Genomic DNA, 27416 nt, shown 5'->3' on the forward strand with positions numbered 1-27416 from the left:
TGACCAGAAGAGGAGGAACACAGCCCTCGCCAGCTGGAACCCAGCCCCTCCGACACGGCACTGCGAGAGGCGTGAGCTCATCAGGGAGGAAGAATCAGGACAGATGGAGTTTTACAGTTAACTGGAAGCATTCCAGGAGAAAAGCCTCTCCCCCCCTCCCCAACACACACACACTTTCCCGAAGACTCCGAGATTTTGGGAAGCTACCCTCCGCACCCCAGCCCAGCAGACGCCGCGAGGCTGTGGTTAGTGGCAGCCAACCAGGAACCCGATAGCATGAATTTTCTGCAGAAACACAGCCCGGTCCCAGGGTGTGTTTGGAAGCCACAGGGTGCTGGGTGCCAGAGGGCCGCCAGCCGTTTCTCATTCCAGCTCCAACATCAGCTCCGACAGCTCCGCTGCTCTCAACAGCTGCTGGCTGGGAGCAGGGGGCTTTGTTCACTGCCGACAGGCGAGGAGCACGCGAAGCGGGAGCAAGCACGGGAGCTGCTCTCCGAGCACACAGAGCCTGTCAGCTCGCATTAGCCAAGGCTGCCTACTGCCAGCCAGGCGACAGGCCTGTGCCAGGCTGCAGGGACCCCGCCAAGAGCCGTGTGCCTGACAGATGCCAGCCTGCAACATACAGCAGAAACGAGGAGATTTGCCTCCCGAGCAGCCCGGGGGGTCCCAACTGAGCCGCTGCTCCCATGGCAGCAGCACGGTGTGCGGACACGGGGTCTCAGGGCTGAGCCCAAAGCAAAGCTGAGGTTCGTGTCCCCCAAAGGGAATATGGCAGCAGCCCTCTGCCAACCTGGCAGGACACCTGCCACTCGTGAGTTAAAAATAGGACTGGGAGGATGGGAGGGAACGAGTTCCAACACGTTTGCGCTGAGCAATCCGACCGTTCACAGCAGAGGAGCCACTGCTCATTCAAACCCCACACCACCCAGCTAGCAAGGCTTTAGGGGGGATTATGCACCCAGATGCACAGTGCTGTCAGGCAGCTTTACTGTCATCTGCAAAGTATGTAAACATGAGGTAGCCAGGAAGAACACCCTGCGCCCTGGAACGCCAGGGAGAGGCAAAGGAGACCGCTTGGCAGCACTCACTGCTGTTGGGTGAAGCAAGGAGGGAGGGAGACAGGAATTGTACTGTTTTGTGTGGAGGCTTGGGGGAAAAGTGCCCCAGTTGAGAGAGACTGTGAAAGGAGAGAACATTGCCATCTTGTGGAAAGCACGGGAGGGAGGCTGTAAGGCAAGGAGAGAGGCTACGGGCTCACAGGGCACGGATACTACTCTGGGACTACACAGAGCTCATCTACAAGCACTAGTCAAAAACCTATCTCTACACTAGTTATGTGGCCCTCTGTTCCACTTTAGTTCCCAAAAGAGTAGCTAACTCCACAGCCACTTTCACCTACCTTCAGTCTCCTAATTACACGATGCCTCTGTTCCCCACCAAGAATTCCCAGAAACACAAAGAAAAACTCTAATTAAGAAAAGGTAAATGGCTCTTCCCCCACACTGTGAGGACTGTTAGCTTAAAGGACTTTATCCCACTCCATGTGCCTTCATGGTACGACTGAGGAGCATCTTGCACCTTACCTGAATGACAGTGGGGAGAACCAGCTCTGGGAATCCAATGCTGCAGGCTTGGCATTGGAGATATTCAATCATCAGGTCATAGAGCTGTTCAATGAGTCCATCCTGAGCAGGGGAAGCAGAAATAGAGATATCAGATAGGAAATAGACCCTAGAGCAGGCAGACTGGAAGTCTCCAGCACTAGAGGGCTGGAAGATGAAGCCATGGCAACTCTGCTGATCAGAGAGCTGTGTGCTGTGGGCCACTGCAGCTCCACTTACTCGGAAGGCCTTCTCCTGCAGGTTGGCATTGGAGAGCTTCAGGATCACTGCGAAGTTTATGGGCTTGGCACTGATACGTCCTGGCTTCTTGTTGAAATCCACTTGCTGGAAAACCTACAATGGAAAAAACTGCGTGTGAAGATCACCACAGTGCAACACAGAGCAAATGGCTCAACTGAGATCGTGCAGGTGGTGGCAGAGCTGGCTGAGAAGACACTCCAGAAATCCCAGTTCCTGCTTGCCTGTTCTGGTAACTGTCCTACAGCTGGGGGAACACTATCCCAGCAAGCCCAGGGTGCTCTTCCCCTGAAGTGGGGATACAGGAGGGAGCAAAAGGTTTCTAAACTGAGCAGTAATTAAACTGAGTGTGTCCTTTCCCAGCCTGGCAGGGGCAGATCTCAGGAGAAAGATGGTAAGAACTGTAAAACCCACTTGAGCTGGGGCAGATTCCCAGAGACCCCACCTGGGGATAAAGGGGCCATCCAGGAAGGTGTTCACTAGGAATGGGCTCTCATTTTAACAAAAAAACCCGCAAACCAAACAAAAAAGCTGCCAATAATTAATAATCATTTGCATATGCAATGATCACCACTTTGAGGGGCTGATGAGAAGCATATCCTGCCCACCCATACTTTCACTCACCTCAAAAAAAACCTCCAGTTCCTCTCCCTGTCCCCAGCGCTTTTAAATCACACTCCTCAGCAGGAAATAATTCCTATTCCCTCTATGCAGCAGCACCACATCCATCATCAGACCCCAACCAGCCCAGCAAGGTGTGGACACAGCACAGCGACTGCTGGAGGGAGAGGTGAGGAGGAAAGGGAGGGTGTTGGGGTCACACCAGTGCCCCCAGGCCAGAGAAGCATGGAGACGACTATTGATCTTTTTACATTTTATTTGTCAATCCAGGTTATTTGGAAAGGAGGGGACAAGCTTGGTGGCTTGTGAAAACAAAGAGCCCTAGCCTGGGGAATCGATGCTATAAACCTCGTTATGCACGGTTATTTCTTTGGCCAAAACAGCAGTATTGATCCCCGAGGTCAGAGGCATTAAAGTGAAAGGCACGGGGCTCTGTGGGACCCTAACGTGGGCCCTGGGGGATCCTAACGTGCTGCCAGGCAAGGGGGAAACCAGCCATGGGCTTTGAAACTCTCCCAGGAGGTGCTAAGGAACCAGTCAGGACGTGTGGGAAGGGGGAAAATGTGGTTCCCATCTCAAGACTGTGCAGAACGGATCAGCTACCAGCCAGACTCTGAAGGAGGGGATGACTGATGTCTAGGAATCCTGTGGCAGGGTGGAGAGGCGATAATGAGGGACTGGAGGGCCAGAAAATGTCAAAAGCCAACAGCTTGGCTTAAGTGATAACCACTAGCAGACAGAGGAAAGGACAGGGCAACCCAGGCAGGAAGGAGAAGGATTTTTGGCAGTCTCAAGCTCCCAGACGATTTCCACGTGGCTCGTGGGAAGGGTGCTCAGCCAGGGAACCAACTCTGCACCCACAGCACCGCACCACCCACTCCCCATTTCCTTCTCCCAGGCTCCAGAAAAAGCCTCCTGGCATCTGCTTTTGATCCCCCCCAAAGCCAGCTGCCCCAGGCCAGCTCACAGCAAGGATTTGGTGCTTCCCTGGGCCTGCCTGCAGCTCTCCTCAGGTCTGTCAGTCACAGAGGGAATAGCTGAGTGCACCCAGTTAAGCTGCTCCAGCAGAATCTGGTTACTGCCAAGTTCAGACAAGCTGCCCAACTTTCTGCAGAAGCTGCTCACAAAACAGTTGTGGACAGAAGGGATCTCTGGAAGTCACAGAGCAGGGTCAGCTGGAACAGGTTGCTCAGGGTCATGTTTGGCCAGACTCTGAGTTTCTGCTCCACTATTTATCCAGGCAATCTGTTCTAGCCTCACCAGAGAAAATTGGTGGTTTGGTTTTTTTAGTGTTTAAGGGGGATCTTAATACCTCCTGCATTTCATTTTCTATATAGTGCCTCTTGTCACTAACAGACACTGAGAAAACTCTAGCTTCAACCTCCTTATTCACAGGGTGGCTGAGGCTGGACAAGAGCTTTGGAGGTCCTCGTGTCCAAACTGCTCTGCTCAAGCAGAGCCACCTAGAGCCAGCTGCACAGGACTACATCCAGGCTGCTTCTGAGTATCTCTGAGTGACCCTCACAGTGAAATAAAATAAGTTTCCCTGTGTTCAGGCAGACCCTCCTTTCAGACATTCTGATGGTGCTACTCTGCTCTACCATTCAAACCATTAATGAGTATGAAAACCAGTAGCAGCCCCAGTATGGATTTCCAGGGTACACCACCAGTGTCTAACCTCCAGCTAGATGATCAGTGTGAGCCTGGAAATTCAGCCAGCTGTCAATGCCCCTCACAGTCTGCTTATCTAGTCTGCAATTCATCAGCTTGTCTGGGAGGAAGTTACGGGAGATGGTATCCAAAACCTTGATAGAGAGAAGATAAACAACATCCCCTGCTCTCCCCTCATCTGCTGAGCCAATCATCTCATCATAGAAGTCTATTAGTTCGGTCAGGCATGATTTCACTCTCACAACCTCTGGTACCTGCAGGGCTGTGATCCAGAATTTAAGAGCTGCAATATAGTGGTGGAGGGAGGAGAATGAGGAAAAGGAAGGACAGGGCTTCAGTTCGTGCAGTGGTTTCACTCAGTCTGTCTGAAGCTGCAGCTTTTCCTCTCTATAAAGGAGGCAGAGAGTCCACATCTCTTAGAAAACTAATTTCAGGTCTGTGTTTAAATGTATAACATCTCACATTATCAATTCTCCAAATATAATCTTCACATCAGCCAACCTCCTCCAACACCATCCAGGTCCCACTCCCATGTATGTTGCACTCCAAGCCCCCAGGGACTGTGTCTGAAGCAAGCTGCACATCCAAAGCAAGAGTCAAGCCACTTTTAAGTGTCCAAGTAGAAAAACTCATGCCTTCCTAAGCATGTCAGGGTTAATTTTAAACTGGCATGCAAAGGCTGCCTGTGGGGAGATTTCCACCTTGTTTATCCACACCTGCCTTCCAGCAGAGGAACCACCAGTTTTCCTGCTGCAGAAACTGTTACACAATAATTGAAGTGATTAAAGAAGAGCCTGGGATCTCACAGTAACAATACAAAAATAAAAGCCTGTCTGATTTACACGCTCTCCCAAGCCACCTCCACCTATCTAAAACGTAATTTTACCAAGCTGCTTTTGCTCCATCCTGGAAAGCAGAGTCAGAGAAGAGACAGCCCTGGATGCCCACGCTGGGGAGCATCAGCCCTTGTCAAGATGCATCAAGCAGCCAGCTCTCATCTCCACTGGCAGGGGCTTGGGGAATTCCTGTGCCCACGGGAATCGCACAGCCGTTCAAGCTGCCACCTCCTGAAAGCACAGCAGCAACTGAGCTGAGACAAGAGGCAGCAAGGGCTGGGTTTCCTTGATGGAGAGGGGGAAGGGAAACAGTCACACAGTCACTATTTACACAAGGAGCTTCAGTGAATCTACAACTCTAAGATCACGCTAAACCCTCTCTAAAAAGGGCCCAAAACAGGGTCACCAACTCACCAGCCATTCCTTTATTGCACTTGTGGATTCAGGTCCAGCAGTGACAGAGCAGCCTTTCCTCCTCTCTACCAAACAGAGCACACCTTATGTGGGGGAGGCTTTGTTCTGCTCCCCAAAGTCATGCCTCTCAAGTTGACTCCTGCACCAAAGCTCTGATCAGGCCCCTCAATCTCCTGAGGGTTTGGATAATGGTCTTTAAATGGAATTTCTTTCCTGACATGGGGTGGCATGGGATTAATTGACATCTATTGACTTAAGCCACTGCTGAATTTATGAGCTTGTAGAAACAGGCTCATAGTTAAAGCACTAGGATGGACATCAGAACACAGATTTTCCCCCTAGCACCACAACAGCCACCTCAGGATGGTAGGCTGGTCACTTCCTCTGTCTGCTAAAGCTTCCTATCATCATCCACCCAGCCTGCAGACAGCTTGTGGAGACACACAAAGGGTTAAGCGTTCAGATACCTCTGTAACAGGGAGAAGGGAGTTCAGAAGAGATACAAGTACAAGGGGAAAAGCCCTGAATGCTGTTGGAAACTCCATCTGAGGGATCCCTTGCAGGAGATGGGCAAGAAGAAGGGAAAGGCTGACAGCTGCAGGGAGATCTGGGCGTTCAACATCCCACCAGGCACCTCGGGTTGCAGAAGTTAAAGCAGAGTAATTGTTGAAATAACGTGAAAGAACATGCAAGCAGCACACACAGAGACATCACCCTGCCCCCAGCCCTCCCTTGTCTCCAGCACCTGGACCAGCAGAGCTGAGCAGTGCCTCTCAAGCACACACAGCGGGCTCGGATGTGGTTGGGGGTTTGCGGAAGCTGGGAGGAAGCCCAGCGTGCGGCGTGGTAACGCCTGGCTGGGGCCAGGCACACAGATTACAGCTGAGGTGTCAGGGCCAGAATGCAAAGAGGTGGGGAGGCCCTGAAGGGAAAAACACTTTATCTCTCAGAGCACTAAAAAAAGCAAAGAAACCATCCTCATCCCAAGCCCCACCACCCCGGAGCCGAGATGCCTCCCTGGCTGAATCTGGCTGGCAGAACTTCAAATATGCACGAAGAAGAGGAAGGAAGCAGGAGAAGGGTAAAGCCACACAGGCCAGGGAGAGGCAGAGGAGGAGGGAGAGCAGGAGATTTATAAACATCGCTGCCTTCCACAGGCACAGAGGATGTGGTTTGCAAAGGACGTTTACAACAACACAAAACCACAGAAGCCTTTGCTTCAACAGAACTTGATTAGCAACGAGCCTGGCTGACTCAGGTCGTTTATTATAGAAGTCTCCCTCCCTCCCTCTTCCTCCTCTATGTCCAGCCTCATGCTGACCTACTGGGGCTCCTGTGCTCCTCACCCCACCTCGCTCAGGCTTCTTCAGTGAAATTTCACCACACCACTTCTGTACTACCCTCTCACAACAGAGAGGCTGGAAAGGCCTATGTGGACAGATCACAGACTCACAGAGCTGTAGGGGTTGGAAGGGACCTCCAGAGCTCATCAGGTCCAGACCCCTGCCCAAGCAGGGTCCCTAGGACAGGGCACACAGGTCAGTGTCCAGATGGGGCTGGAATCTCTCCAGAGATGGAGACTCCACACCCCCTGGGCAGCCTGTCCCAGGGCTCCCTCACCCTCACCAGGAAAAAGTTCTTCCCCAGATTGGTGGGGAGCTCCCTGTGCTCCAACTTGAGCCCATCACCCCTTGTCCTGTCCCCAGACACTGAGAAGAGGCTGCCCATGGCCCCTGTGTCCCATCCTTCAGATATTGATAAACACTGATCAGATCCCCTCTCAGTCTCTTTTCTCAAGGCTGAACAGCCCCAGCTCACTCAGCCTTTAGGTGTCTGAGATGTGGGGAAGCTGGATGGTCTCTCAGCATTGATATTTCACCAAACATCCTGCACTTTACCAGGCTGCATTTGCAGAGATCTTAATCCTTGAAGGGTTTTTTCCTTCCCTTTGTCTGCAGTTAGGAGAACCTCTTCCTTTTGCTAAGTTATGAACACATTAGCAGGATGAAGTAGCAACAGCTTGGGGAGTTACCACCACCATCAGTTGAGCCTCTAACTCCCTTCTTTGGCAAACTCTTTGCCTACTCCAGAGACATTAGTTAAGCCACCTAGGAATGTATTTTTGCACCCAGCTGATCTGATATTCTCTTCTCACAGGACAATAAAGAATTAAATCCTATTTGCTAACTAGAACAATACATTCTGTCTGATGCTGTTTGTCAGAGGGTTTAGGAAGGAAGCAAACTGGGCGATCTGGGGAGCTGCTGGTGAGTACTGAGCTGTTGGTTAAGTGATGTGTTTATTAGGGAGTAGGCACCAGCCATCACTATGTGAGCAGGAACCAACTAACCTCCAGGATAAAGGGCAACACTGGGATGAAGGTCCTGGTGTTCTCAGACAGGAGTGTGAGTGCGCGGATGCAGTGCATGCGCAGCGGGTAGAAACGAGCCATTGGGACCAGCCTGGAGAGGGAGAGAGAGAAGACAACATTAGGCCAAGTCTTTGGAGGAGCTGTACCTGCAGCCCTTGGCGACACCTGAGACAGCCAGCTTCAGGACTGCACAGCAAACTGAGCTGCTGGAGCTGTGCCACAGCTGGAAATAAAATTCACATGTGTTTGAGCTACACAACACACAAATTCCTGCCCAAAGGTTTCATCTGCTGCTGGGAGAAAGTGCTACAAGGCACAAAGCTCACCACTGATGCTGTAGCCACGTTCAACACTTGCAGCTCTCCTGCTCCCAGCACAGGCAGGCACACAAGGAAACAGTGGCAGGAACACCCATGTAAAGCAGCAAGAAAAGGGCTCCCCCAGGATACCAGAGGGACTACAAGGAAGATGAGGTTTCCCACTTCAGGCTACAACACTCTCCATGTGCCCAGAGCTCATGCTGCCACCTGAACAGTGAACCCTCTTAGTGTGGGCTGTTGCTGAGGCAAAAGGACCTGCACTAGCAGTGACCAGTGTACCCAGATGGACCAAAGGGCAATCAGTGACCCCTCAGAGCCAAATCTGGGCAGCCCTCTCCAATCCAAAGGAGCACCTGTACATTTGAACAGCCAGTAATCAGCATGGAGGGGAAGAGGCCAGATTTTCTGACCCACCTTTCAAGCCATTAGGTATTAAGCAAGAAGTCCAGCCAACTCCCTTTGTGAGGCTGGGACTGAGAAGCATCAGCAGCCCCAGCCCCACGTGAGCCAGGAGCAGCAGGGAAGATCCAGAGCCATCCCTAAAAGCCACCAGACCTCATTATTATACCACTCCAGAACCCTCTCAGGCTGAATGACCTGCACTTGAAGACATGGATGGCTCCAGCATTAACAAGAATTTATTTTTATTTTTTAAAAAACACAGTTCCCAGACAACAGGCTCAAGGCTGATAAATGAATACCTCCCCTCCTCAAAGAGCCTGCACAACAGTCCAGGAGGTGGGGAAAAAAAAGCTTTACCAGGCATCATAAATCACCTGCATCTCCCCCCCCTCCCCAAATAGTGAAATAATTATCATTGGATCCATTATAGAAATAAATCTACCTTGCACCCCTGATCTGGCACCACTGGAGATGACGAAAGCCATTCTCAGGAATTAATTGATCGAGGAATAAACCTGTTAAGTGTATAGATTTACTGTAAACCAAGACCATTAATTTTAGAGTGCATGGCGATGCAACACCCTGCTCAGCTTCCCGATGGCTGGATGCACAGGGAATACAAAACACAGCTGGGTCCCAGCTCTGCTGAGGAAGATCCAACTGCCTAGTCACTCCAGGGCACAGCCAGGGGGGGTCAAACCAGCTCACATTGTCTCTGTGGAGAGTGTTCTGTAATATCTTGCCATCACTATCTCCTGGAATGCATGCTGTACCTCCCCCATGCAGCCTGGGCACAGGCTGTGGTGTAGAGAACAGTCTAAAGGCTCCTCAAGGTTTATTTTTACTCATTAACAGCTCCTTCTGTTACACTCCTGAGTAACCACAATCTTCCTCTGGCTAGAGAGGACAGAGGAAGCTTCTTTTAACATCAGCCTCCACCCCACCAGGACAGATTCTGAAGAGAAGCCACTCAGGCACACCAAGGCTATGCTTGCTTCTCCCAGGAGGTGGCTGTACCTGCTTTCTTCCCTGTACATGCTGAGAGGCTGGAAACTAAAACTTAACAGGCATTAAAAATCCACACTTAACTATAAATCAAGAAGGAACTTCATTTTTATAGCTTAGACTGTGAGCAAGACAGAGATCCAAGCAGATGTGTTTGAAAAACACTTTGAGATGAGTGAAAAAGGGGGTAACACAGACCAGGACCTTCAGCAACAACTCTGCTGCATAAAAACACAGACAACAAACTTGGACATACACAAGCACACAGATGAAAAGGGGGGACTTGAAGGCTATGGAGGCAGAGAAAAGCACAAAGAAGAGAAAGGAAGGAGGGAAAAAAATCACCTCTCCTACATCCTCCTATCTCTGCAATACCTACAGCCCCACTCCGCTGGTCAAACTAACTGTGACCTTTCAGCTGTTTGAGAGATCACCACCACTCATCATTACATGGCCATCCCAGGAGAAACACTCAGCAATGAGGCTCTTCCCAGCATCCCAGGACTCAGAAACCATCAATTCCAGCGCTTCTGTCAATATCCCAACTTTCCTAAACCAACACCTTGAGCACAGGTAACTTCAGACACAGATGGGATCCTCTGATGAGATGTGTTATTATTAAAACCAGTTTCAATGCATTTTACATTCTGGAAAGCACAAAGAGACAGTGAGGAAACAGGGGAGCCAATTCTGATCAGAGCAGGCAATCCCTTTCTACTCATTACCTCGTTTGAAACAAGTTCTGCCCTAGTCCCTGCATAGAGCCAAAGGCCCCTGATGGGTGGTGGTTCCTCCCCATTCCTCTAAGAGGTCCAGGCTGCACAAGCACCTGACAGTCCCACAGACAGACAGACAGACAGCCCAGCGCTGCCCTTTTGCTGGAGCCAGGCGCCACCTCCCGGTACAAGCAGCTCTGGGGAAGGGGACTCCCCTCCCGGCACCAGCCCCCCTCCAGATGTGCCCGAGGGCACTCTGCCACATCTGGAGCAGCAGCGAAAGAAGCTCTTCCAGATGTTACACAGCGTCCTGCCCCTCCACCTCCTGACAGACACCTCGTAAAGCAGAGCAGCCCAGACAGACACAGAGAGGGCTCCATCTCCACGAGAAGGGCTGATCCCAAGCAGCACCCAAGCAGATGCACCCCCCCAAACAGACCTTCTGGAAACACACAAATGAGTACATGAAGCAGAAACCCCCTTGACCCACAGGCTGGATTGTTTCCTCCTCTCACCTCAAGCAAACAGCTCGAGTTCTTCTGTTAACACTCAGCTGCCACAGATGTTTACCTGCTCCAGGGGATGAGGTACAGAGACTGACCCTCACCAGCCAGTCTGTGCCACAAAAGCTGCCCATAGGCAGGAAGGAGACGCTACATATAGGGGAATGAAGGTTTTAAAAGGGTAGATAATAGCAGGACAAGGGGGAATGGATTGAAGCTGAGGGAGGGAAGGGTTGGGTTACATGAGGTATTGGGGGAAGTTTTTTAAACAGAGAGAGTGGTGAGGTGCTGGAAAGGGCTGCCCAGAGAGGGGGTGGGTGCCCCGTCCCTGGGGGTGTTCAAGGCCAGGTTGGATGGGGCCCTGGGCAACCTTGTGTAGCTCCAGGCCTGGAGGTTGGTGGCCCTGCCTGTGGCAGGGGGTTGGAGCTCTGTTATCCTTGGGGTCCCTTCCAACCCAGACCAGTCTATGATTCTACAGACCGAAGCTCATGGAGCCATATCTGCTCACCTACCCACCCTCCTTTACACCCTGGGCACCAGCTTGGCTCAGTAACAAAGCCAGACTGGGATCTATTTTCCCCATCCTAGAACCCATCTGGTGGGTTCCCAAATCCCTGCAGCCTTGCCAGACAGTTACTATACTTCATGCCAAACAGCCCTGTCCATCGTGGATGCCAGCAAATACTATCTGCTGCTCCTGCAGAAATTCACCCCACTCACCTTTCCTCAGCCTCAGACAGCTGATTTATCTGTCTGGACAGGTAGAAAACTGCCTGGATTAGTCTGCAGGTCAATTGGAGCTCTACAACAGCAGCAGGAAGCAGCCCATGTCCATGGGGGCTGGGAAGAGGGATGTATGCACAGCCTAACGATCATTTAAATCTGCTTATCTTCACCACCACTTGGGAGTTGTTCAGACCAGGTGGGTGGTGTTTTAAAGCTGAGAATCTGGTTAACAGCACTAACAGGATTTCAAAAGATCACCAGAGATTCAGAAATTCCCACAATGCTCATTAGTAACAACCATTTCAAAGCACAAAGTTTCATCTATCAACTGATGGGGGGGGGGAAAAGAGAGAAACATTTATTGTTTTGAGTTTGTATCTGCTGAGAGTTTGTCCTAGTTTTTCAAATTCTAGAAAATATGCATAAGAAAATGTACCTTCTAACTGTATTTACAGAGCTAGGAATGAGGACTGGAGTCTGTACTTGAGCACTAGTGGGTCCATTTTTCCTTGCCACTTTGCACAACTGGGAGAATAATCTGTCCAGGTTATTCAGGTTGAACGTCTGTGGAGCAGAGCTCCATCACCTACCCTGCACACCATCCCAAAAAAGAGCCTTGCTACTACACAACATAAAGTGACTGGCTGGTATTAAGAGATCATCTCCCCTTGGTCTCCAACTGCACACACACACATTAACACCACTGGGATTCTATGATAACCACTGGGAACTATTCCCTCGTGGTTCAACTTCATTAATGGAACTACTGGAGTTCAGCAAGCTTAAATGCAGACTGCTCTACCTGGCCAATGCTCTGGAAAGAAAGGAAAAATCTCAACCCCCTAAAGATACAAAGAAATACACCCAAAACCCAACCACCCACACATGAGGATAGTTTTGACACTGCCAGAGATACCTGAGCAGGCTTTCCCACCAGTGTGCATAATCTGACCACGCTTGGACCCCAAACCCAAGTCCCCACCTCCTCCCTCCTTTTTTCCCAAGCAGCTCAGCTCTGAGACAGTCAGAATCTGCTATACATGGCACACCTGCCCTTGGATGGTTCCCCATGGAAATGCTGAGGCTGCTATAACCTCTTGGAAGGAGCACTCAGCAACACAGCCACACTACCTGGTGCTGCAACCGCCCCACACGTGACAAAGCATTCTGAAGGATGTTAAAGGCTAGGCTTCCTCCCTTGGGCTAGATCTTCATAGGAATGTTTGGGAACTACTCTGTTATTTTAAGCTTTTTCCAAAAAAAAAAAAAAAGACACTATCTAGAAACTTCTTGGGGACAGAGGTCTCCAGCAATAGGGGCGTCCTGTTTTTTTAGCAGCACAATTGCATTGCTTTGGCTCTCCACAGCTCCCCACTAGATGAGAGTAAGAAGTGTTTGCCCTACTCAGACACGTGCCCAGACCACAGAAATCCTGCAAATATTCTGGACCATAAAGGAAGAGGAATGGAAGAGTAATTTCTGTTCCCACTGCTGGGCACTTCTTAGCTACTTCTCAGATTAGCCCAGAAATGGTAGCAGTTTGACACTGGTCACAGACCAGATTCTCTTTCAACAAGGAAGGACTGGAACTGGACACCAAGCTATGCAGAACTGAAATTCCTTATACAGACAATTCAGTTGTGATGTAGGTTATCATCTCCAAGGCTTTCTTGCCTCCTAACCACACAGGTGCTCACATCATCTTCAGCTCAAATACTTCAACCAAAAGCAGCTCTCAAGATAACTCCTTACAAATCAAAGTTGAATTCAACTTGTGTAACAGTAACACCCCTTGGCAAGTGCTCTGCCACAGAAAGCAAGAGGAAGAGGAATTGGCAAAATAAGGAAAACTCCTACTTACTTTATACAGCCAATGATGACCTGTGTCAAAGGGTAGATCAGTGGCTCCATGACCTCACTGGGATAGATTGTGCTGAGAACCCGACACCAGAAATACAGGCAGTGGATATACTGCCAGTTATAGACAGACTGGAAGTTCTCCTGCAGAAAAGGGACACAGACACAAACATGAAAACGGGGCTTTTAAGAGGAGTTCACTCTGGTTTCTCCAAGAGGACACTGTGTATTGTTAAGAGGACTAATGAACATTCCAGCTGGCACTGTGGCACCAGTGGCTGACCCACCACCCAGCAAGTCCAGATGCTGCCCTGACAACGTGATGACTTGGTTCTAGTTAGTGCCTTAAAGGGAATAGTGGCCAACACAGACTGCTTTTCTTCACAAGCATGGCTCGTTCAAGAAGGAAGATTTAATGGCCCAGCTCACAGCAGATGGTGGGATGAGGCCAAGTGTTAATAAACCTTTAATTATTCCACTCACCCACAGTCCCTGGGACAGTCCCTGATGTCCCATGGGTAGGGAGGCTAGAAAGTAGTGCCTCTGACACCCTCATGAATTGTCTTTTGGCCTCTGCAGACCAGAAGAGGGGGGAAAGGCATGTAAAGCTACACCACAGAACCAAATTAGTAAGAAGCTCACCTGAATTCATCTGGATTTCCCCTCTCTGCACTCAAATGCCTCTGGCAGCTTTGTAGCAGCTTTCCTTCCCTCAGCTGTATCAACCAAAACCCTCAACCATCACACCCCTAACTCTAAAAAGTAACATTAGTCCTCATTTTAAAGATGCTCCTATGAGTGTTCACTGTCAAAGCCAGGACCAAAAGACCATCCCAGCACTCCTCCCTGCTTCTGGAGAAGACACTACCCAGGGTAGTTTGATGTCTCAGTTGTAGAGTAAGAGTGAAAGACAGCAGAGCTGAGCACAAACCTTCAGCTCTCTCAGTCTTTGTGGTTACCAGCAAAAACATCCAGCAGCACGCCCAGCACACAGTGACACACTGAACCAGACTGCAGGATGGGTAGATGTGGGTCAGGTCTTGCACCAATCCAAGAGACATTGTCTTCAAGAGCAAGGCAAACCCCACCTCCCTCCTTGCCATGCATTTAAGCAGCCTATAGTGCCAGATGAAATAACAGCCCAGAAGAGCAGGGAAGCTCCTTAAGGACACTCTTTCTAAAAAGTTCTGCAGGCCCAGAATTGCACTGAGACCTCAGGTTACATTTAAGGTGCCCCAGCTCCAGCTTTCAAAGCCCAGGTCACCTCCTTTATGGCATGGATGAAGCAAGATGTCCAAGTCCTGACACAGGACCAGAAACCCTCAACTGCAGCCACTGGGCCCAACCTTGCAGCAGGGACTTAAGCCACAGCTGGGAACAGCAGAGCTTTCCCAGCTCCCAACAGGCCACTGCGACGTACCAAGCTCTGTTCTCAGCTTCTCCTGCTCTGAAGAGATAAGCAATCTGCTCTTGTAATCACCTTCCACAACCACCCACTGCTTAACTTAAATTAATTGGCTTACTGCTTGGATTTGTACATTTTGGTGGTGGTGGTGTCATTTAAAAGTTCCTACAACCCTCCCCAGCTGTGAAATCAAGCGGATTTAGTTCTTGTCTGGGCCAGGACTGAGGGTGTAAGCAGCCAACGCAATCCAATTAGGGTATATGCAGCCCAGACTTCATTTATCTCTGCTCATTTATCCCCATGTCTGAACAGTCAGGAGATTTAACTGGTCACCAATCCCACGATGTTTGGGAGCGGCCCAACAATTAATCCCCAGGGGTCTGTTTTGCTAAACAGGAATAAAGCTGGGATTAGCAATCTGACTCAGATTTCCCAGGTCAGACTGGAGGTGGCTGAAATCAGGGCTGTTCCCAAAGGTCTGAGCTGCTTTGTTCAATTAAGTCTTTTAAATAGCGTGGACTTCACTGGGAAGACACAGGCACCAGGGTGGTTCCTAATCTTCTTTACCTTGAGGTTTTGTGACAGAGGCTGCAAACAGCAGTATCACAGAGTGGGAAAAGGGTGCTCAAGGCAGAAGACTGAAAGCACATCACCAATTCTCACAAGGTGGGAAGAGGAAAGTGACTTCCAGCCTACAGATGTCTTTTCACAGAATCACAGAATGACAGAATCTTAGGGGTTGGAAGGCACCTCCAGAGCACATGGGGTACAACCCCCTGCCCAAGCAGAGTCCCTAGGACAGGGCACACAGGTCAGTGTCCAGATGGGGCTGGAATCTCTCCAGAGAAGGAGACTCCACACCCCCTGGGCAGCCTGTCCCAGGGCTCCCTCACCAGGATGAAGTTGTTCTGCAGATTGGTGTGGAACTCCCTGTGCTCCAACTTGAGCCCATCACCCCTTGTCCTGTCCCTACAGGCACTGGGAAGAGGCTGCCCATTTCCCCCCGTGTCCCACACTTCAGGTATTTATAAACATTCATAAGATCCCCTCTCAGCCTTCTTTTCTCAAGGCTGAACAGCCACAGCTCACTCAGCCTTTCCTCACAGGGGGGATGCTCCAGTCCTTTAATCATCTTCTCCTTTCTTGTTGAAATTCTAGATATGGACAAGGGGATCTCAAACTCCCAGCCCCTGGCAAAAAAAAACCCTCCTTGGCACATTACAAAATGGGTCAGACAAGCACCTTTTAGAGAGACTACGAAAAGCCCACAGTGGCTACCATCCTTTTCCCCTCCCCACACATCCCCTGTCAGCAGGACACACTCTTCCCAACACTGATGGGTACCTACCTTCTTCTTGACAGTCATGGCGCTGCGCAAGTGAATGGCAAGCTGGCGGATGTAGATGAAGGCGTGCTGGTAAGAGGTGTGTGTGTCCAGGGCATACATCTCTGTCAGCGTGCGCTGCATGAAGTTTATCATGGGCAGGGCGTTGGGAGAAGTGAACCTGGAGTTCTTCACAAAGGCTATGTACATTTGCTAGGAAAGAAACGAGATGTAAACACTTTAAACCAGAATAAAAACACGCTGGCGCCAGCCTCCACCCAGCTGCGCCCAAACCAGGGGGGAAGTGTTCCTTTTGTAAGGCAGCTCCCTTCAAAAGAACACACAAAAGTCATCTGCCTGCTCCTTCTTCAGAGAGGACAGTAAGAGACAGAATCTGTTTGTGCTCACACACTGTTTAGCACAGAGCTTGCAGATGCCCCTGTCATTGCTTTTTCTGCAAGAAGAGAGGAACTGCAGGAGGGCTTTGAGCTATACATGCTTACAGTTGGTCCCAGTCCTCTTTCTGTAACAGTGGTACATCAGCAAACTACACATGAGAACCTCAGCTGTTAGCTCAAAGATCAGAGTAGCACTGAGCAGTGTGGCAGCACTTGATGAAAACCCTCAAGATTCTGGAAGATGAGTAGTTATCCAGTAGACAGAGGAGTACCAGAGACCTTTCCTGCTCAGACCCTGTGTTCCTCCAGCAGGAAGGGCAGGTGTAGGAAGCAGGGTATCACTGACCTAGCAGAATTTCTTCTGTTTCTGGAGTAACGAGCATCATCTCCAGCTCCTACCCTGGCTGACAGGCTGTAGCTCATGCTCTAAGGTCTTCACATACATGAGAAAGACAAGCAGCAGAGTACAGCAAGTACCTTACCTTGAGCAAGGGACTTAGGTACACCTCTTTCTTGTAGCGGCAGATCTTGTTCAGCACAAGGAAGGCCAGTACTCTCACTGTTTCCTCACCAGTGCTCCACAAATTAATTGCTTGCTGGAACAGAAAATAAGACACAGATAAGGGACAAAACCCCTTCCTTGTCGTAGATGTTGGGAGTACAAGTTTCCTTCCTCTTCACACCTTTAGTCTGTGTAAAGCTCTAGGCTAACAGACAGCCCACCAGTGACATGTAAACACATTAATCTGAGTTTCATGTATCTCTGCATCCGGTAAAGCAGTCACAGACTGGTCTCCCCCACCAAGTTCTTGAGAAGCAAATGAATAGATGTCATTCTTCCCATTCCTGTCTGCGTTTGTCTGTTCAGAATACAGATTCACTTGGACATGGCTAGCCCCATCAGGAACCATCTGGTACAACAGGACCACAGTTGTGATCGATGTCTCCAAAAACTAGTTACCTTACTTGCACTAACAAACTCCATTGGTAAATCAGAGAGATTCCAGCTGCAGGGCTAAAAAGGCCTTCTCAAAAATCCCTACTATAGCAGCAAGCAGACTGCCACACCTTCAGATATGAGCTGTACCAGCCTCCCATTGCCGTACACCAGTCATCTATCACCAAAGGTTCCCAGCCTCATTCAAATGTTGTGTTGCAGCTTTTCATTTAAATGTCACCCTGTTGCTGTCTCCTGCAATTCCACACCTCCTTTGTTGTTCTTAAAAGCTCAGCAGTTGTGACTTCAGTTTCTGCAAAAATATTCCACCCCCGGCTCTGAAGAGGGAAATTCTCTCCCAGCCACACACCCAGACTGCACACAGGCAGCAATTACTCCATCTGCTCTGAGGAAGCAGACAGCCTCCCCAGAACCCCTCTGTGGCACTTTGTGTGGGGATTAGCAGGAGCTACACACAGAGCCACACACCCACTCACCTCAGCATGCCAGCTCTTCACGGCACCTTGAGCAGGAGTGCCTTCCAGGAAAGAAAAGCAAGGGAAGAGGAGGACAATAGACTGAGGTGTCACAGGATCCTGCCCAAATGCCATGAAAGGCTCATCTGAAGGGGTAAAGTGCCTCAGATCCAAGTGGCTTATCATACAGCATGTCACCTTACCTTGAGAAGCGCACGGCACTGCTTTGGGAAGGACAGGTAATAAGGCACTGTGGAAATCACATGCTGAAGGACTGCTGCACCAACTGAGGCTTCTGTTAAACAAGACAGGAGCTAGAGATGGAAAACAAAACATGATCTCATTTAGTGTGTAGTCCTCATCACCTCTTCCTTTACCATTAAGCATCTGTATTTTGCTGTTTGCAAGAGCTTCTGCATTACCAAGGGACTGGAAGAGCAACCTCCCCTAGGAGGAACCTCAGATAAAGCCCAAAAGCTGTTCAGGAAAGGAGCAGACATGGTGGGTGAAATAACTCCCCCTTGCAAGTACATCATCCTGGCAGATGTGAGCTTGGTCTACTGGACTTGGATGGCTAATGGCACCCAAGCTCATTACATAGAGCTTCATTTGTGTCACAAGTCTATCTACAATTTAAGACCCCTTACAGATGGCACAACACCAATGCCTCTGTCACCTCACTACAAATGGTCAGAACATAACAAAGACAACCTCATTCTACACATGGCTCAGAAACAGACCACCTGAGCCACATGATGACTTGCTGGATTTCACTAGGACTTCTTTAATGGGAAGCTAAAATCCTATTGGGTATCACAAAGTTAATTCCAGCTCAGGAAAAGGTCAAACAAACTATTTAAGAAACATCCTGGTGTTTCCAGGTTATCCAGCTTAGTTCACCTGGAGCCAAACCCAGAGACTTTTACAGTTCCCAGTGTGAAGATAACAGTAAGCTCCAAGTGATTTCAGATGGAGACAGGTTCTGCCTGATGCAGTGCCCCTTCCTGCCTGTGATCCCAGTTACTGGAAGCAGAGGCCTTTTTTTCTACTTTAACTTTCCTCCTCATTCTCCTCCTTGAACTGCAGAGATCCTGGACTGAGCAGGTCTCCTTTGCAAAGTCCTTTACATACAAAAAGGAGAAGACATTGTTCAGAAACTACCATGCCAGAAAAACCCCTGTAGTGAAGCTGGGGCTGAGGGCACTCAGCACAGGACCAGGGATTGCTCCAACAGGACTGCACTGCCAGCTTTTCCTTTTTACTGCAATCTTTAGCTCTGCTGCTGGCAAGAAGCACCACGGCTTGAGGGAAAAAAAGCTCTACTGATCAAAATGCTCTTTCTGCTAAGTCATTCTGCCAGCTTACAGCTAAGAGACATCAGGGCTTGCTTTCCTTACATCCCCTTCCCTCGGCCTCTGAAGAACGAGTATTTCAATGCCATCATTTTGGGTTTGTCAGCTCCAATCTGGGGATGTGTGCTGAATCAATCTTAAAAGGAAAAAGCTTTAATGGAGGCAGGGATTTCCTTGAGAATTATCCATGATTTGTCTGGTGTTTGAGAGACATCAGCAACTTCAGGTGGACTATCCTAGTGGGATGGAGCACAATCCTACTTGGAGATGTCATATGTGAGGGGCAGAGGTTGTCAACATAACGTCTTCTTAGTATTTATGACAAGGAGGTGAGATCACAGAGCCAAAATCTGAATTCAAGATGCAGAATGCAGGAGCACAGTACTGCAGACTACTTCAGAGCTCACTAAACACTCATCTGCCCAACAAATTAAACCAGAAGCAACTGCCAGAATACTACCCCAGCCCTTCATTACAGGCTGCCTATATTGTGACCCAACTGTCCTCCAGTCCCCAAACTGGGGGGACCAAATACTGCCAAAACAAGACAGGGAACAGGGTGGGCACACAAATATGACACCCAAGGATTCGAGACACTGTCAGACTGCTTTCTGCTCACTGCAGCCTCAGCCAGGAAGTCTTATTTATTCTCCACTACAGAAGGAAGCTTAAAAACCAATATCCAAGGATCCCCATATTATGATGGCCAGAAAGTTACCCTCAAACTGGAGTAACTCTCCTTTTGAAAGGAAAAGCCCCCAAAGCTCTAACTGTTACCTGCTTCATGAATTATCTTCTTGATCTCTTGACTTTCCTTTTAACAGTAGTGTTTACAGATGCAAAAGCCCATCTGCCTCACTCCAAATCACCCTGAACAAGAGCCCAGCAATGCACAGAGCAACTCCAGCACCACAAACACTTGGAGCTTCTTACCTGTATAGTACAGCTGAGGTATGCCTTTATGTCCAGTCGCAGCTTGCTCCAAAGCGGGCTGGTGGAAGGGAGAACCATTCTGCAAAGAGCAACAGGTGGGTTTAACTTTAAAAAGATAAAAAAACCCCACTAAATCTATTAGATTTCAGCAGCACAACCACCAGTGAGCTCACTCCCTCAAAGCTGCCAGTGAGAAGAGACAGCTGCTTGCAATGCAAGGAGTAAAAGTAGTAACAACTTCATCATGGGGGAAAAGAAGTTCTTTTACTCTGTGGAAGTGCTGCCTGAAGGACAGTATTAGAAAAGTCAAGTCAAAGAGCTTCCCAGCAGAGTACCCAGCTCTCTGGAAGCGTGATACAAGGAGCTGTGACAGGCTGGTGGAGACCCACATCCCTCACACTGCTATTCCCTTTCAGTCACTGCCTGAGAACAGAGCAGCCTGGCCCAGAGCATGAAAACCTGTATTGGGGATCAAACTAGTTAGGAGACATCTGCTCAGTCTCTTCTAAACTTCTGCCCCTGCACTGGAAGTAGGACTCCCAGGCCATCCCAAAACTCAGATGCCATCTGTACAAGTCAGGCCTAGGGAAGAAAGAGGTTGGTATTTACACAAAGAACTGGAATTTACTTCTCAGACTAGGCACCACTGTCTACAAGGAATTTAGAGTTTAGCTCACCTCCCTTCATCTGTGACAGGGAAATTAAAAACAACTGCCACAGAAGTTACCCTGGAACTGAAATAGCTTCCAAAATGTGACAAATTCTCACTGCCCAACAATGGGAAAAACAGACTAGGAAGAAAGTAGTAAAACTGTGTCCTGCTGAAACTCTAGAGGAGGCTGAGGTTAACAGCTTGTCTAGTAGGAGACAGGCACTGGGGCTAAATAAGGCTGCAGGAGCTTGTAAAACATACTGGGAGCTGTGCAGCTTGTTTTGTGAAACCAGGCTCCTAGTCCCCAGCTATGGTACCAGTTCATCCAGCAAGAGTTCACACTGGCACTGGCTGAGCTGCCAGCACCTTTTCTGGTTGTTCCTGGGTAAACCACACAGATGCCTATTCAGTTATAGGACAGCCTGGCTCTGAAACTCTTTAAGCACCAACCCATACAATACCCACATAATTCCCAGCTCCCAGGCAGCAGTTGAGTCATTTTTCCTCTCCAGTCAAATGAAATTGCACCAGCAAACGTGATACAGACATACTGGACCAATGCTGTCATTCTGGGGAAAAAAAATGACTTGCCCCATTCTTTGCCCAGCTGCATGCTTGTTTCCACTCCACCCATGCTTTAACACTGAACAGCTCAAACTCAGATGAGCAAGCCCCTCAGACTGCCAGACCCTGGGCTGCTAAACCTGGATCAGGTGTCACATACTTGTGACAGTGCCTACACATGGGCAGAAGGCTTGGTCTCCTCCTCTGAAAACAACTCATAATGCTTGTACAGCACTCTGGAGTGCAAGCACATGCAACTCCAGATCTGCTGAAGTCACACACCCTCTGCCAATGGCTGGAGTCTCATACTACAGAGGATGTACTTCCAGGGAAGAAAGAACCAGCCTAGCTAATATTACTGGGAATGAGACAGCTCTGCTTGTGTTCAGGTGCACCTGCTGTCTTTTTCCAGCTTCCCAGCCAAGTTGCAATTCAGAAACCTCAAATCTCCACCTCTCAGATCTCCCCAGACTTACTTACTTTTGTTTGTTCTTTGGGGTTTTCAGGAGCAGCACCTTCTGCAGGCAGGGGAAGAGGTCCCGGATGCAGAAGGACACGAGGGCATTGAACACTGATTAAAAAGAGAAGTCAATAAAGCATTTCTAAATTGTTTTCCACAAATTCCTGGTTTCTCAGCTAATCTAAAGAGAGTTCCACAAGGACCTGAAGCCAGTAATTCCCATAGCAGAACTACTGCATTTCCACAAGCCTCTGGAAAACATCAGTTTATCTTATGCTAGATCTTTTTAATCCAAGCAGCAAGATTACAGCTGACAGCTTTCTGACACAGGGGCCTTCTCTTTGCTCTCTGAGTAAAGAGCACCAAGCACAAAAGCAGCCTGACCCATGGCTAGGGAGTCTATACTACCATGAATCCCCCCCCAAAACGCAGTGAGAATGAAAGTGTGACTTTATTAAAGAGTCACAGAAACAGTTATGTAAATTCTATGTAATGTCTTACACTAAAGAATGAGAGATATAAAAACCCTACTCTGGGCAAGAAAGGATTAAGGAGAACACGTGGGTTTAAGCAGTCCCACTCTACAGTGCCAGTTCCAGATGGCACACAGTAACAAGCCCATAAAACACAGCAAGAAAGCACCTGCTAATTCAGTGGTAAAAGCAGGCAGGCTGCAGGCCACGTCCTAGGAGACACTAACAGAGATGTTCCCTGCTCAGCCATGCTGTTTGAGTCTAAAGCAGGACTGCCTGTGAAGCCTGGAGCTCACACAAAACAGGGCTAGGCTGGAGAGAGCAGCTGTGTCTCCTTTGTTCTCCAGGCATGACAACCCTGTAAGAAGGAGATCTAGGAATGCAGCATTTTGAGAGGTTCTGGCTATAGGAAAGTGAATCTGACAGGGCAACTGAGCTCTGAGCTGCTGTGAGGTTACAGAACGCTGTTTGGTAAGAAGACTTAAAATAGTCTTGTAGGATTAGTTCAGGGATCAGCAAGAACCATGCAGCAGTTGCCCAAAAGCAGCACACTACAAGTATGTAAACAGTACCTAGCTTCACCTGCACTCTAACAACACTGGGAAATGAAGCATGGTACATTCCTCAGGAGCCTGCAAGCCCAGCTGCTCCAGGTGTGCACACCAAGAGGCATGCTTACACACTGGGACACCAGAAGAGACACCACTGCACAGACCCACCCCCAGGAAGAAGATAAGCTGCTTCAGTGCAATGAAGCCTAGGAGAGGTTAGGTTCACTCCTGCCAGTGCTCATCCCTCCCAACAGCTAAACCTTCCCTACCAAAAGGCTTCCCATCTCTCACAGAATTAGGATGGTGACCAACTCACCTGCAGCATCAGTGACTTGAAACTTGCTGGGATCAGCCCCACCACTATCTCCTTTGGTGGTTGCTACAGCTGCTTTAAAGGCTTGAGTGATTTCATGGAAAAGCTTTGGTGTTAGCCTTCTCTGGGGAAAGAAAAGGGATTGCTGAGGAGAACAGGGGAGCAGCATTCTGAAACACAGAGCACTTCACAGGGATGGGACTATTGGAATTCATGGTTTGACTGGAGAAACAGCTCCATCCTCTCAGAGGAAGGAATAACGTCAGGACTAGTCAATGCTAGTGGCCTTCACTGGCTTTAAAACAGGCTTCCAGGGCTTTTAATTGGCCAGGGGTTGAGAAGCAATGAATCAGCTGCAAGCAACTATCCAATCTGACTTTGGCCCCCCACCCTTAGTCAGCAGCAAGCTGTTTCATCTCCACTTAAAACGTGACTAAAGAAGATCTTGGATCTGCCAAAGACATGATATTCAGCAGGAGGATGAATAATCAAAGCTTAATCATTCAGACCTCTTCTGAACCACACAAGTTTCTCCAGCTTCTCCCTCAGATGAAGTGCAAGTAATCTAATCTTGCAGCAGCCCAAGCAAAAACATGACCTTGTAGGTAGGACATTCATCATCTCTGGAGATTTGTGTGGAAGATGAACAAATTAAAAGTTGGTCTTTTAGCAGCAGCAACACATAGGGAAGAGCATTTCAAGGGGAACACTCAAGCACCTCATACTGCAATCCCTGCTCACCTCTGCATCTTTTTTCCATTCTTCAACCATTTTCAAGCTCACGGAGATGAGAGAAACTTTCTTCCGCTTGACTGGTTCGCGTTCTTCATCATCTTCATCCTCATCACTTGCTTCCTAGAGAAGTCAGTACCAAGACTGAGAAAAGGCCTACACAACACTCCTTGTCTGGCCCCACCTCTTTTGCTGAGTAGCTACCAAAGAGGAAGGCAGCTGAGAATTCTCTCAGCACTGCAATCAATCAGCACTTTCCATAAGGCACTAACAGAGTTACAGCTACTACAAGCTCAAATCAAAGCTACTTAAGCCCCACAGCTTTGGTACACAAATACAACAGGGAGTAACATAAAACATCAAGGAGAAGACATATTGCTTGAGGCAAAGCAAATTCTCAGTGGGAAAGGAGTCACAAAAGCAAAACCACAGAGAAAACACAACTCAAGGCTCCCTTTTCCCAATCTTTTAACAAACTCCTCACACTCAGTTCAAACCCTCAGCTGATTTACAGGTGGGTCTTTGGGGAAGCTCCTCCCCAGCCACTTGTGCCACTACAAGCCCAAAAGTTCCTTGCACAGGAACTCAGACACTTAACACGTTACTAACTGCAGTAACTGATCTCAGCACTCCAAAGCAGCACTGTACCTCCAGGGTATCAGGGGGTATGTGCAACGGCTCCTCCTCAGAGCTGTCTGAATCATCAAAGTTCAGCAAGGTACGGTCATTTTCCTCCAAAAACTTGTAAAACTCAGGATCTTTGTCCTTCAGCCGGGTGAGCTGATCCTTATGTTCAGATGCCTTTCCCTTCTTCCTGGGAGATAAAAATGAACACTCATTTATTCCTTACTCCAGCTCCTGCTGATGCTGTAAGAACAGGAACCAACTTCTGGGCACTAAAGCACACCTGGGGGTTATTTGAATGCTGATGATCTATCAGGGCTGTGGCTCTGAATCTCATTTAACACCTGCTCTAGAGGACTTGCACAGGTTGTTCTCATTAAGCATTAAGTAGCTTTGATTGCAAACGACTGGTTTGTATCAGGATACCCACCAGAAGTCTTGCAAGCAGAAAAAAGTCCTTTCCTCAATTTCTCAGCGTTACTCTCACAAGCTTTTCATACAGAATAGTGAAAGCTGTACTGCTATAGGGATCACAGAATTGTGGGGGTTGGAAGGCACCTCCAGAGACCATGGGGTCCAAGCCCCTGCCCAAGCAGGGTCCCTAGGACAGGGCACACAGGTTGGTGTCCAGATGGGGCTGGGATATCTCCAGAGAAGGAGACTCCACAGCCCCTGGGCAGCCTGTCCCAGGGCTCCCTCACCCTCACTGGGTAAAAGTTCTTCCCCATGTTGGTGTGGAACTCCCTGTGCTCCAACTTGAGCCCATGGCCCCTTGTCCTGTCCCTACAGACACTGAGAAGAGGCTGCCCATGTCCCCCTGTGTCCCACCCTTCAGATATTGATACCCATTGATCAGATCCCTTCTCAGTCTCTTTTCTCAAGGCTGAACAGTCCCAGCTCACTCAGCCTTTCCCTGTAAGGGGAGATGCTCCAGGCCCTTAATCCCCTTGGTAGCCTCCCCTGGACTCCTTCCAGAAGATCCCTGTCTTTTTTATCCCAGGGAACCCACAACTGGACACAACACTCCAGGTGAGGCCTGACCAGGGCAGAATAGATGGGGATGATCCCCTCCTGTGACCTGCTGCCCACACTCCTTTTAATGCACCCCAGGAAATCAGACAATAAGAACTCAGTAAAACGTTATCCAGCACCAAAGAACTGGTTTGGCTTCTAACAAAGATCAGCAGTGCCTAAGGACTACTTCATCGTGTCCTAGTTGCAGATGCTCCAATGTCTTTCAGTAAGAGCAAGCCCACACACACTGCAGGTGAACACTGCAAGCTCTGTCTGACGCCAACAGAACCTGTGAAAGGTTAAAAGACACTCCAGCTTTTCTTTACAGGCATGACAGAAACCCAACTGTCCTGCATCCCACACCCACACCACGCTGCTGAGCACTGCCCCATCCCAGCCTGCCCCACAACGAGCTCACTGAGTGCTCATCGCGTATTTACACAGTCACCGTGCATGGAAAACGCCTTTAACACCATCAAGTCCAACCGTCGGCACCACACCACCGTCACCTCCAAACCCCCCCCCAGGCACCACACCAGCACGCTGTATGACCGGGCCCAGGGACGGCACCTCCCGCACCCCCGGGCAGCCTGTCCCAGCGCCTCAGCGAGGAGCTTTCGCCCAATATCCAACCCGAACCCATCCCCTGCTGCCCTGCCGCTGGTTGTCAGGGAGAAGAGGCCAACCCCCGCCTCGGACAAAGCCCCAGCCGCTCAGCAAAGGCGGCTCTAGGGGCTCGCTGGCCGGAGGGGCCGCCCGGCCGGGGGCCGGCAGCGCGCCCTTACCTCCCCGCCGGGCGCGGCCGCCTCTCCCTGCCGCCCTGCCGCCGCTGGGCCGCGGCTCCCTCGGCGGGCCTGGCGGCCTCCTCCTGCTCCGAGCCGCCGTCTGGCTCCGACTCGGAGCCGGCGGCGAGGAACTCGTCCAGGCTCAGCTCCGCCAGCTTCCTGGTGACGGAGAGGAGAGGAGAGGGAATGAGGTGAGGTGAGCTCCGCGGGGGGACAGGCAGCGCCGGGCCTGCCCGCTCGCCTCAGCCCCGGGGCCGGCAGCGCGGGGGTGCCGAGCTGAGCTGAGCCGCGCCTGGGCCGGGGCCACCCCGCCGGCCTCCCCGCCGCCCGCCGGCACTCCAGCCCGGGGCTGCCCCCGGCCTAACCCAACCCCGCCGCCGCGCACCTCTTGCCGGTGGGCGCCATGCCGCCCGCTCGCTGCAACGCGGCCGCCGCTTCCGCTCCCAACGTGCCGCGCGGCTCTGCGGGGCGGAGCGGGACGCGCCGGTCCCACCCCCGCCCGGCCCTCGGCGGCCGGGCCGCGGGGCTGCTTTGGCGGGGCCGGTGCCACGCGTGTCCCCGCCCCCCCCCCCTCCGCAGGCCGGGCCCCCGCGCCCGATAAAGGAGCGGCGGGGCGGAGCAAACACCCCTTGCACCATCCCCCCTCCTCCCCCCGCAGCCCGGTGACATGTGCGTGGCGGGATTCAGCTGCGGGGAGGCGCGGCGCAGCGGCACGCCGTGCCGCGGGCAGCTCTCGCACGGCTCCGTGGCGGGGTTATTCCGGGTGAGGGAGGAAGCCGCAGCCGTGGGGCCGCCCCGTCTCCATCCCCATCCCTGTCCCGCCGCGGCCCGAGGAGGAGCCGTGCACCTGCCCGCCCCCCAGCCCCCGCCGCGTCTCCCCGCCGCGGGGCCGGCGGTAGCGGTGCGGGTGTAGCGGCGCCCGCAGCATCCCGCGGGCCCGGGGCCGTCGCTGCGCCGGAGCCGTGAGTACCGCCGGGGCACGGCCCTGCCGCCGCCCCCTCCTCTCTCCCTCTCGCCGCAGCGGCAGGGCCGGGCGCTCGGACGCGGCGGCGGAAGGTGGGGGGGGCGGGCGGGCCGGAGGGGTTGTGGGGAGGGGGCGGCGGCCGGAGGGTACCCCCGGAG

The 27416-nt window shown here is 50.6% G+C and overlaps 1 protein-coding gene across 2 annotated transcripts in view; it reads right to left on the reverse strand.

Annotated features, from left to right (window-relative positions):
* NOC2L (NOC2 like nucleolar associated transcriptional repressor) overlaps positions 1-26722 on the reverse strand; it is a 47123-nt gene extending 20401 nt beyond the window's left edge. The window contains exons 1-14 of one of the 2 annotated variants that reach the window (XM_084274530.1): positions 26680-26722; positions 26295-26453; positions 24520-24685; positions 23881-23994; positions 23143-23263; positions 21823-21913; positions 20127-20205; positions 18045-18155; positions 16911-17024; positions 16055-16243; positions 13306-13445; positions 7752-7863; positions 1842-1955; positions 1584-1685 (exon numbers count right to left, since the gene is read on the reverse strand). In XM_084274530.1, coding sequence (XP_084130656.1) covers positions 1584-1685; positions 1842-1955; positions 7752-7863; positions 13306-13445; positions 16055-16243; positions 16911-17024; positions 18045-18155; positions 20127-20205; positions 21823-21913; positions 23143-23263; positions 23881-23994; positions 24520-24685; positions 26295-26453; positions 26680-26699 — 1632 coding nt within the window. In that variant the 5' untranslated portion in view covers positions 26700-26722. Of the gene's footprint in view, positions 1-1583; positions 1686-1841; positions 1956-7751; positions 7864-13305; positions 13446-16054; positions 16244-16910; positions 17025-18044; positions 18156-20126; positions 20206-21822; positions 21914-23142; positions 23264-23880; positions 23995-24519; positions 24686-26294; positions 26454-26679 lie in introns of those variants that run through there. The other variant, XM_084274531.1, reaches the window with a different exon arrangement.
* Between the last annotated feature and the right edge of the window lie 694 nt (positions 26723-27416).

Source organism: Gallinula chloropus (genome assembly GCF_964237585.1).
Source record: "Gallinula chloropus genome assembly, chromosome: 23".
Lineage (NCBI taxonomy): Eukaryota > Metazoa > Chordata > Aves > Gruiformes > Rallidae > Gallinula > Gallinula chloropus.